Here is a 12,170-nt window from a genome sequence, read left to right on the forward strand (position 1 = left end):
CAGATTATACGAGCAGCAACGACCTGGCCGGAATTAATTCTCAAAATTAAATTTCCCGAACGCCAGTGACGGTAGAGACTGAATAGTTCGGAGGTGGAGGTCTTTTGAGGCAGGCACGCAAAGGGACGCCTCCGAATTCCTGGGCTTTCTACTCGGCGAGATTTCGGACCTTAGGAAGGGATCATGATTATGCCACAGCACATCAATAAGCTACCAAATTAAGCCCTAATATACATTCATTTCATTGAATTCAGTTCGCAAAATAATATAAATATTAGAATAGGAGGAGGACGGAATTTTGAATTGCCAGGAGAACATCCTGAAATTCAAAGCACCGTTCTTTCACTTGGTTAGTGAACTCTGTGCTGCAGTTCTGGTTGGGAATAGTAAGTACCACTGTTTTCGATTCCTAGATTAGGATTTAAGCTAACATTGATACTTCAGATTCCCAAAATATAACATTTCCGCCTGAAGTCAAGGCAATAGCACTGTATCCGCATCCCGACGGATGCATGCAGGATGATGGATGTTTTTTGTTCTCCTCTCGTTTGGCCCAATTAAATTCGGTATTCGAAAAAAAGAGCACGCCTCCTCCCCGAAAAAACGAAAAAACTCGGTGGCGCCGGGAACAAAAACAAAAAAGAGCACGAGAGAGAGTGCACACATAAAAAACATAAACAAGCCTTTTTCATCAGTGTGCGTGAGAGGAGAGAGAAGAGAGCGCAAAACGAAACGACTTTTGAAAAAAGACGCTCTTCGCTGTGATTTTTTTCAGTCAGTTTTTCGACGGTCGTGAACACGAACAGTTATTCTAGCTCCTCCTGTTCTGCTGCTTCTGTTTGTGTTTTTTGCGTTTGCCGCGACGTAAACAACCGAGTCCCAACTGCTCCTGCTCCACGCCCCCTCGCAACGTGCTCGTTGTAATTGCAATTAATCGTCGTTGGCCGCCGAAAAAAGTAAAATTTCGTGTGTCCGAGACAAAAAGGGCAAGAAGGCACAAGTGCAGAAAAAACAAAAAAAAAACATAAGCTTGCCGTGTGTGTCCATTGGTGTGTGTGTGTATTTTTGGCGTGCGCGGCCATTTTTTCTTGTTGCCACTCGAGTGTGTGCGAAAGAGAGGCCCGGCCAGAAAGCAGAACGTAGCAAACTACGCAAATCCCCACTAAATTCGCTAATTTTCGCTAAATAAATCAGTCGCGGGGGGCGCCTAAAAATCAACAAAAGTTTGAAAATAGAGTGCCGCAGACTACAAATAAATCACCTGCGCTAGTGTGTGTGAGTGTGTCAGTGTGCGAAACAGGCGGGCTCCCACCCACAATCAGTCGGCGAACACGTGCTCCAAAATATCAACAAAAGTTGGCCCACAAACATAAAAAAGGGGGGCGCAACTGCATCCGACCCGAACGCCGAAACACAAAAGGCACTTTCAAATTGGTAAGTACTTTGCGCTGCACGAGCGTTTTGTATTTATTTGCCTTATTGGTCAAACACACTTGGCGATGGCGATTGCGGCTCGAGTGTGTTTGTTTCTCTTTCCCGCGCTCACGCACAGTGGGCGTTGTTGTCATAATTGTAGGACTCTAAAAAGCTCCCCATAAAATACTTTTCCTTGCAATGCTCTTAAAGAGTAATTTTTGCCAATCGATGTTGGGGTAATTATATGTTAATGTTAAAAAAGAAAATGATTTATGATAAGATTATTATTATAAATTATTTATTTCTGGGATAAAAATGTTGAATGATTGAATCACGTCTTTTAACAACATCTTAGAGTTAATATGTAGTTCATGGAAAACAGTTCTACCAGAGTGCTTTTAAATAGTAATGGTTTTCAAGTAATGGGGTTCCTCGTTAAATAATATATATACAATTATAGTTAATAGCTATTTCAGAATAGCTACCTGTTTATTATATTCTTTACTATATAAAACTTGGTTCATAAAAAATAATGTAAAATCCTAATAGTACATTTTGTGCTATTTTATATTTCCCTAATGTTTATAAGGCAATTGATATTCAATATATTTAATTGGATAAGACCCGTTTCATTATAAAAAAATAATTATCACAATTTTCGAAGTGTTCGCCCAGTGTTCGGGTCTTCAAGTACTTACGCTTATTTCCGAATCTTCGCTATTTGAAGAATAATCCAAAACCTCTAAACTTTAAACATTTGTTAGTCGAATGCGACTGTCAACAAATAATTAAACTGGAATAATTTGAAAAGCGTTTTGCAAACGTGCTCCACCTCTTGACCATTCATTTAGTTGCTTGTTTGACTTTTTATGCTCGTTCCCATTCATTTGGTGGCGGTTTTTTTTTTCATGTTTGTGTGTCGATGTCTTTTTATCTTCCACTTTTTTCGTGCTCATCAAATAGTCGCTTCTTTTTTCGCACACATTCGCCCCCAACAAAAGAGAGTGAGAGAGCGGTCCGATTTGCGGTTATTGCGCTGTTGTTGTTGTCGTTGTCGTTGTTATGTTGCTGTTATGCTCGCTCTTTGCTCTCTTTTGTTTTCAGCTGCTCGCGCTCAATTAATTTTCGTTGATTCGTTTTTTGTGAGTACGTTTTTTGTGTATACGCTTTTCGGGCTTCTCTTTCTCGTGTTTTTCTTTTTGGGGTTTTCTTCTTTTTGTTGTATTTTTGGGGCCTGCCCGATTGCGATTATTTATTCCCCATTTCCCCATTTGCATTTATTAGGCTGAGCGGCCGATTTACCGTGTTTCTGGATCTGTAGTTACACGATTACGACTACGATTCCGGCTTCTGTTTTCTGTTGGCCGCCACTTTCGCTTATTTCATTTTCAATTGCAATTGTTTGTTTGGCAAACAATTGTTTGCTGGTCTCCCCGTCTCGCTCTAAATGTGCGCAACAAGCGAGTGGCGCGTCCTTTTATTTTCTGCATTACATTGCCCCTCATCCCTCTCCCCGGAATTCCTGCTGCCATGCTGTTCAATTGTCCAACGTCAGCACTAACAACAACAACAAAAGCAAAACCGGTTATTTTGACCAGGCAAAACAAAAAAAAAGCCAAAAACCAAAAATTGAATTTACCTCTGACGTCAACACCCACCCGACCAAAAGGTCGTATTCAAATTCGCGCTCAAAACTCTAGAATTTCACAAAACCTCACTTTGCTTTTTTGCAATTATTTATTTATAATGCGTTGCCGGCTTTACATTTACTGGAAATTGTTGTTTTAATACTAGTATATGTATATGTATATCTTGAATATGTATGTTCGTCATACGTAAACCAATCTTGTTTCAATAAATAAATGCAGAGTTATTAATTATTATTTAAACTTTTAAACCTTTCTAAAATTTAGAGACACGGCTCTAAGTAATTCAATACCCTATAGAATCCATTATGTTTAAAACTAATTTCTTACTAAGTATAATGTCATATGTTTTTATTTTGAGCTAAAATGTAATCCATTTGCGATTTGGATTTCTGAAATGACTTTTGCCTTGCCTGTCTAGTGGAAATGATTCTATAATCATTTGTATTTGTCAAATCTAAAATTGTGCGTATGCTCAAATATTTTTAAAACAACACATATAATGTTTTTCAAGCAAAAATTTCGACGCATTGTTATTTAGAGAAATTTAAATTATTCATTCCGCTAAATCTGAAATTTGAAGGCATCAGTAAAGAACTTCAAGTTGGGCTTTATCTCAACGTATCTCCTTCAAATCCGCTTCCGTTTTGATTCAACGAGCAGCAATTTTAAAACAGATAATATATTCTTAGAAAGTCGTCCAATTTTGCGAAATTTCAAATAAAAATTTATTAACACTTAAACTTCGGAACACATTCTTTATGTGCTTACACACAAAGTTTTACCCAATTTATTTGAGATTACACCCCAAGAACATCATTGGTCCATCGGAGACTCAGCTGCATCGGACCAAAAAGTGCCGGAGATGTAGTTGCATTCAGTTCTCGAGGTTGTTGACACGTTCCGTTGGCGCCCCTGACGTTTTTTGCCTTTTTGCTTTTTTGCGAGCCCATCACCTGCCCACAGAGTAACCGCGATTTTGGTTCTTCGGGCCAGAATGCGATTCCATTTCGCTTTCCATCTGGTGGTTGTCACCAACAATTTCTGGCCGCAAGCGCCTTTTTTGTTTATCTTGTGATTTTTTCCGTTGACTAACTCTTTTTTGCCCGGCATTGTTATTAATTCTCTTCGCTTTTTGCGCCCCATTGGCAGCTTTTTACTGGGTTGCAGTTGCTTTCAGTCAGTACCTTCTCCGGGCACTTTTTGACTTTTGTGCGAAAGCGCGCAGCACGTTTAATTCACAAACAATTAATTAATTCATGCATATTTATGTTAATGTGCAGAAATTAATGTACCCAGCGGCGGGGAGTGGAGCGGCCAAGTGGCGGAATCGAAAAGTAGTTTAAGCACTTGTGCCGACTGCGCACAATTTTGTGGATTCAAGAATTACAATATTTCTGTACTTTCAGCACAAAAACGCGCCGAGTTGTGTAAACCAGCCGCCAGTGAAGTGTCGACTTCCCGGCGACGAAGACCGCAGCTCTATTCCACTTGCCAGTACCGCATAGGCTCGATCCACTGCTGACCACGCCCCCAAACTGGACGCCCGCACCATCGCCTACCGTCCGCTGACCCTTGGCGGCCACCAGACGCCGCTTATGGCCGAACTGCCGACGGCGCCGAACGGCGTCCCCAGCGGCGATTACCTGCACCGCTCCATCGATCAGCTGCGTTCCCTGGGTCACCTGACCACCGCCCAACTGGTCCACGACTACAAGCCCTTCAACATTAGCGAATTCCGCCAGAATGTCGCAGAGCGACTGGACTACTCACTGAAGAACGGCCTGGTGCACCATCAACAGCAAATGGTCATGGAGCAGCAGCCACATCCCGACCAGCAGCAGCAGCAGCAACAGCACCTGCACCACCCACAGCAGCAGCAGCAACACCCGCCGCAGCTGAAGGTCAGCTACAGTGCTCCTAACTCGCCGCCCACTCCCCACGAGCAGCAGGAACAGAAGGTAATACACCTTTCCAAAGCAGGATATTGATAAAATAGCCAGCATATCACATATATGTATTTATATGGTAACTGATACTGTCAAGTTCCATTCTGGACTACTTGATATTTCTACGGTTTGAAGTAAAATTTAAAGCTGTAAAACCAGTTCTTTCAAACGTATCTTCGATTCATAGAACTAAACATTTGAAGACTTAAAAATCCATATCCTTGTCATAATAATGCGGATATAAGAGTTAACAGTGCTTTTTTTTATGGGTTATTTATTTTTAAACAGCAAAAAAAAATATTAGAAAATGGATTTCCCAATTCATATGATTACGCTGTAAAAGCGTAATAGGGATATTTCCATTCAATCTTTTACTTAATAATAAAGGAGCCTTAAAACAATAAATCTTTTATCTACTTTCAGTACGACCCGAATCGATCGCCGCCGCGTCAGCAGATGAGCAGCGCCAGCGGGAGTGGCAGCAACGGATCCTCGCCTGAGGAAGAGAGTCGCCGCGGAGATGGCGATCAGGCCAAGCCATACAAGTGCGGCTCGTGTAGCAAATCCTTTGCCAACTCCTCGTACCTGTCGCAGCACACGCGGATCCACCTGGGGATCAAGCCGTACCGCTGCGAGATCTGTCAGCGCAAATTCACGCAGTTGTCGCACCTGCAGCAGCACATCCGTACGCACACGGGTGACAAACCGTACAAATGCCGGCACACCGGCTGCCCAAAGGCCTTCTCGCAGCTCTCCAATCTGCAGTCACACTCGCGTTGCCATCAGACCGACAAGCCTTTCAAGTGCAACTCCTGCTACAAGTGCTTCAGCGACGAGATGACCCTGCTGGAGCACATTCCCAAGCACAAGGACTCCAAGCACCTGAAGACGCACATCTGCAATTTGTGTGGCAAGTCGTACACGCAAGAGACCTACCTTCAGAAACATCTGCAGAAGCACGCAGAAAAGGCTGAGAAGCAGCAGCATCGCCACACGACCCAGGTTGCTGCCCACCAGCAGCACGTACCGGCGAGCGGAATCGGCTTGAATCTGCAGCGCCAGGCCATGAACGATGTGAATGCCGCGTATTGGGCCAAAATGGGCGCAGACAGTGCGGCGGCTTCGCTGGCGGAAGCCATTCAGCAGCAGTTGCCGCAGGCCGGCGGTCAGCCCTACGGCAACTTTGCATCCCTGCAGCAGCAGCATCAACAACAGCAGCAGGAACTGCTGCAGCAGCATCATCAGCGATTGGCGGACACGCCGGGGCACTCGCACAGTCCCCACGAGGAGGCCACGGGCGAGGATCTCGTCCTTCGTCAGTCCACTCCACAACATCACCTTCAGCAGCAGCAACAGCAGCAGGCGCAGCAGCAGCAACAACAAGCGCAGCACCAGCCTTCGCCTGGACCGGGAACCTCGGCATTTACTCCACTGTCAGCCACAGTGGCTCCACCGCCGCCGCCACATCTTCAACAGCATCGCGGGCCGCCAGCGGCCACCGCTGCCTATCTCTATCAGCAGAATGCGGCGGCAGCTGCAGCGGCTTTTCCCACACAGCTCATCTCGCTTCACCAGATCCGGAACTATGCCCATCAGCCAGGAGCGGCGGGCCTCATCGCTGGCGATCATCTCACCTTGGGACTGAGCGCTGTTAATGCCGCCAAAGAAAAGGCTCAATAGTACAGGCCAGGTCGGGGCCAAAAGAGGCAGCAACGATGACATTAGCTTAGGGTCAACGTTTAAGCTGGTATGAATACAAGCGAGTGAAAGCTGCAAAGCGTGGTATTTTATTCTCTTTGAATCCATACCAACTGAAACACTGAAAGTAAAATAAGTTACGCATAGGTTCAAGTTGACATAGGCGTAGGAGCTGGTATTGCAACTGGTTTTCTTAAGCACCCTTCCCAATTCACAAAATTGTATACGATTCGATCCAAACCAACTCCATCACTGCCCAAACCTATAAAAAAAGACCTGCAATCCTTCAGTTTCTGCGCCATTTTCAACTGTTTGAATGAGGAATAGTTTATCTAGATCAACTCAGGATTTTAAATACGGTGTTTATGCCCCCTTTTAAATATCTATAAGCAATATTCAAATTAAAACCTTGAACTATATAAATAAGCCGATTATAAATAGTTCACAGTTTTATTTTCTACTAGGAGCAGTACAAAGTACTGCGATAAATCTAATTATATTATTATTTGATATATAAATTTGATATATATATTATAGTGTACATAGATGTATGTAAAATTGTGCTGTACATTTAAACGTATCAACCTTTATCTAGGACATCTAGATACTTTCTAATTTATCAACTAACTAGTGACGTAAGGATATTTTCTACTTCTTAGGCAAGCTGAAAGAGAAATAGATTTGAAAATCCAATTGTAAAATTCAACCAATAAAGATTGTAACTATTTATAAAAGTATTACTGTGGTGTAGAAAACTTTCCTCAAGATTTGCATTTTCATTAGCGAATCAAAGCGGATCGCATTTATGCAACGATCCAGAAAAATGCAACCTAATCCGCTTAGCAACCTTAAGAAGAACTCCTTTGTGCCCGAGGCGACATAAGAGATTTATGTTCACCCCATATAATCTGCCTATCCACAGGGAAATGTACGGCTACGATCGTATCGAAGTTTGTCTTTAAATTTCTCTCACTCGCAGCTGCTGTGCGGCTTAAGATGTGACAGTGGCGTAGTTTGAGGGGCGATTTGGGGGTCAACCCTCGCTAAAATGTGCCCGTCGAATTCTCTCCTCAATTCGAAATGGCCCAGCAATGATTGATGACTGATTGAGTCTTGAATTTTCGGCTGATCGACTCGGAGATTAATGGAGTGATTCATCTGACTTGATTCGCATTCAGTTTCTTTCTTTACCTGATACATAAAACTAGTTCATCCGAGTCGCTCAGAATTGGAGTCTTCTTCAGCAGTCACGATTTGTAACTTCAAAACGGCCAAGTACTTAAGAAACTAGTGGAGCAACAATTCTTTGATAAGTAAATATGGTAGGTGATGAAATTATGGAGATTCAAAGACCTTTGACGGATTAGTACATCGGTGTGTTTATGGGAGACAAAGGAACTTCACTCAGTGCCTGAATATCTCTGAAGTGCACCTATGTATATATAATGGTATAGACAACCAATTTCATAGCTAATTAATAAAACAATAAATTAAGAAATCCCACACAAAACCAGTTTAAGTTGTTAACAGGTGCTTTTTTCATTATTATATTTATTTCTCTTTATGCATGTTTATTTTTTGTTCCTCCGTCTATTGCTGAACGAAGCGTTTGAATGGAATTATAAATAGCAGCAAATTGTGTTAAACACACAAAAAAAGAAACTTATTTTTATGATCTTTTCATGCCGCAAATAAAAACGAAATGAAATCTCCTAAATAGCTCATAAAATTGCCAAATAAAGGGGATGTTGTGAGTGCAGAACAGACACCCACAAAGAGTTAGGGAACCAACAATGAAGCTGATAGAGATATATAGACTCCCTTAAAGGATTTCGGGCAATTGTCTTTTTGTCAACAAAGATCGTTGTCCTTTGGCAAGGATTGTGCGAATATTGGGCACGATCCCTTGGCGAATAAGGAAGAAGAGGCTCTTGGGTGCAAAACAAGTATCGCTGACAATAAACCAACAAATCATCAAAGCAGAATTGCCAAACACACCGCAAAGGACAAAGGACCCGGACAAAGGATTCCCGATCGATAATCGATCATTTGGCAGTTTTGCAAAATGCTTAACAAAGGCCACAATGCAAAAATGAGGTGAAGGGGGAAAGTTTTTAGCACATCGAACCCTTCGCTTCGAGGGCTCTACAACCCAATGTTTGCCAATAATTTAATTGATAAATGATTTGATTTCTGCCAGCCATCGTCATCGATCACAAAAGCATTCAGGCATTGAAGTTTCTCCTCCATTCGAGCCCGTCTACGCGCGATTAGCATATCAATGCGCATTATTGTAGATGCACTAATGATCAGGGGATTGTTTGGTGGTTATTGTCCCGCTACCCGATCTTCGGGGTGGCATCTCAGCTCCTTTTCTTTGGTCCTGTCTTGTCTCTGGGTGCTGAAATCATCACGATTCCGTCCGTTGTGCGTCTCATCAGGCTTTGTTATGCTAACTATGAGAAAAAATGTGGCCGAGGATCTCCTCCTCCCTCCTGGCTGGCTCCTTGGGCCTGGGACTGTCACTTTTTCTTGCAGCTTGATCGATATGATAATTAGAATGCAGTGCCCAGGAGCAGATAGGAGTGCCATCTGTCTGAGGTACATGAAGGTTTCTCAGCGGGATCACTAAAAAACGTGGATAGCTTCAGCGAGCATATCAAATTGAATTTCACAGTACTTCATATGACTATTTATCTCCTAAGGCCCTATTTATTTATCGTTACAATAAGCCAGCTTGAGAGTAAACGAATTTTACTCTAAATAAAATCCATATCTTTATTTAATTTTATCTTCGATTTACATTAATAAAACCTCAAGCAATTGATTGATTTCAAACGATAGATTCCAGAGCAGAGCATTCCGGTTTGTTTGGTATTACCAATTCGCCTTTCGCTTTTCTCCCAGTGCAGTGCAATCAATTTATCAGTTTTTGGGTAGGGCATTATGCAAACGACTGGCATTTGAATATCGCCCATGGGTTTTCCATGCCAAGAGATCATTTCGGTGCAGCAGAAAGGCGTCATCAAAGGCATCAATAGATTTATGGTTTCTAAACTCCAGAGCCGAAATCAAAACACACACAGTTAGGGAGGCAGAGATAGGATCCGATCATCAGGGGTTGCACACAAAACATCCGCATCTCCGAAAGAAAAACCTTTCACCCCAGAGAAGGTCCTCGTTTTAGCATAAGAAAGGGATCCGTTTTTCTCTCATAACCCATTCGCGAATGGCATTTAGTCGGCCCGCCATTCAGCGATTCTTTTGGATAAACTATTTATGAAATTATTAGACAATGCACACAATATGCGGATACACTCCACCGATTAGCCCGTTGGCTCGCACAGATCGAAGAGAATGGAAGGTGTGTATGTTTTTCCCATAACTTCTTGTTCCTGCGGCATTTGCATTTTGGCCTTTTCCCCAGCTCCTCGCCAATTTCGCATTGTGATCCGCGGTATTGTTCGGTTCTAATAAGGTGCGATATTGTGAAATTTGATGCGATTTTCGTTAGCTATTCTTATATCCATATTGGCACCCTTTCACTGAGTTCATATTATATTCGCACACTGCCACTGGAGGGCACACTCTGCTCTATTGTTGAGGTTTGTGGGCCCGTGTTTGGCTTGATTTCCCTTTATCTATCGATTGTTATGTAATTGATACTTGGGTGAATATTGGCATATTGCAAAAAAAATTGTTTAAGGCATTTTAATTAAAGGGTTCAGTTTCTGATCTATGAGGATTTGAATAGCATAATTTTAAAAGCATACTCTGCCATTTGAAATGCGATCTATAAACTTTGTTTATAATGCGTTTCCTTTTCCCCACTGAAAACAGATAGTTTAAACTCCCCATTATGGCCAGTAAGAAGTCAGTTATGATACCATTCTAACAGATGTTGGATAAAGGTTTTAGATTTTCACGGGTAATTCTTTTTTTTTCCTTTACCACTCCTTTTTTTGATGGAAATAATGTAATTATTGTTGCGGAGCTGTACAATTTACAAAAAGGTTTTTTAGTTTGTTGCTTATTTATAATTTCAAAACAATTTTATAAAAAAAATGCACAACGGGGTGATTGTAAATTAAATTTTTCAATTGTCAAAACATGTTTAACGCTTTTACAATTTTCCCATGATTTTCGCTTTTTTACGTAAACTCAATTAAAAAATCGCGTTCCCAGGATATTTTTTTCCAAAAGGCGAATCAAACACTTAACGTTGTTTACAATTACTCAACAAAACCCCAAATTTTTTGTCTTACATCAATTACAATTTACAATTCAAATCCCTGACATCCAACACGTGTTAAAATTGTGAAAAAAGTGGTTTTATTCAAAAGACAAAAAATGAACTGCGCAATTGAAGAAATAAAATGTGAACAGGATTTTACCCTAAAATGGCGCAGTAACAAATATTTAATTAACATTTCTGCACCGCCTTTTTGTCAAAGAGAAAAAAATCTGGAAATAGGTACTAAAAAAGCGGATAAAAAACTACAGTAACAAGATTTTACGATCCTTTTTACCAAGGCGAAGAAAAAAACTGGTCATGCAGGATTTGGGTATTCAAAATAGGAAAGAAAAAAAGGCGGCAAAAAAGCCGAACTCTGTCCAATTATAAACGACTTTTTTCGGTAGTCAAGCATAAAAAATTTGGGAATCTGAAAAAAATGGGTTAAAAAACCGATGAGCCCAACAATAGGGGCTGCAAGGATGAGCATGCATCCTGATGATTTTTTTCTTCCCGTCGCTTTGGGTGCGGACACAAAAAATCATCCAAAAAAGTATGCAACGGGCGGCTTTGGTTACCTAATTTGAATATTTGGCGCTGGAAATTTTCTCACGATTTTTTGTTCTCCCTGCCAGGTTACCCACAAGGCTCAAGACACGCTGTGTTCAGGGTGACGATCAAGGATGAAGGACTCGCACAAAGACGCAGACGGCAGAAGACAAGGAGCCGAAAAAAATCCGGCTTTTTTTGCCTCATTTCCATGCGGAAGCGTTTCCTTGCCGAACCACCAAGGGTGCCAGGACAAAAGGATGGAAGGATGCCTTAATTTATGCACAACACGTTCGCGGATCGGACGCCGCCAGTTGTCCTCAAAGGGTTGAAGCGCTGATCCTGTCCCAGGACATAGCCCCGCATTTGCATACGTGATCATGGAGAAGGGTGCGTCTCGTAGGACAGGGTCAAACATCATTTTTCATTTATCGTCCGCAAAAAAAGAGCTAGAAACGAAAAAAAACGATGTGCTTTCAAATAGAAAAATACGTAAATTATTCAAATATTTTTTCACGCCATTTTTCAGAGTCCTGCGCATTAGAACCCTGAAGTCCTGCGCGCTCTGAACCGTCAGCATCCTCAGAAAACTGGGTCACTTTTCTATGCAAATGGATGGCTAAGGAAGAGGGACCCACCCCGAGATCCGGACTAACATCCTGGCACATCCTTTTGATC

At 41.9% G+C, this 12,170-nt stretch overlaps 1 protein-coding gene across 1 annotated transcript; it reads left to right on the forward strand.

The window, feature by feature from the left end:
- Positions 1–767: 767 nt before the first annotated feature.
- On the forward strand, positions 768–7,445 carry LOC6553802 (zinc finger protein squeeze). Its single transcript, XM_001979523.3, has 3 exons — positions 768–1,434; positions 4,472–5,023; positions 5,435–7,445. The coding sequence occupies exons 2-3, from the start codon at positions 4,661–4,663 to the stop codon at positions 6,689–6,691; spliced, it is 1,620 nt and encodes a 539-aa protein (XP_001979559.1). The 5' UTR covers positions 768–1,434; positions 4,472–4,660; the 3' UTR covers positions 6,692–7,445.
- The last annotated feature ends 4,725 nt before the right edge of the window (positions 7,446–12,170 follow it).

Source organism: Drosophila erecta, unplaced genomic scaffold (assembly GCF_003286155.1).
Source record: "Drosophila erecta strain 14021-0224.00,06,07 unplaced genomic scaffold, DereRS2 tig00000000-arrow-pilon, whole genome shotgun sequence".
NCBI classification, from domain to species: Eukaryota; Metazoa; Arthropoda; class Insecta; order Diptera; family Drosophilidae; genus Drosophila; species Drosophila erecta.

Bases quoted from the DNA above. Each gene is read 5' to 3' on its own strand.
- LOC6553802 (XM_001979523.3), top strand. From the start codon at position 4,661: ATGGCCGAACTGCCGACGGCGCCGAACGGCGTCCCCAGCGGCGATTAC. The intron at 5,024-5,434 runs GTAATACACCTT...ATCTACTTTCAG, and splicing joins ACGAGCAGCAGGAACAGAAG to TACGACCCGAATCGATCGCC.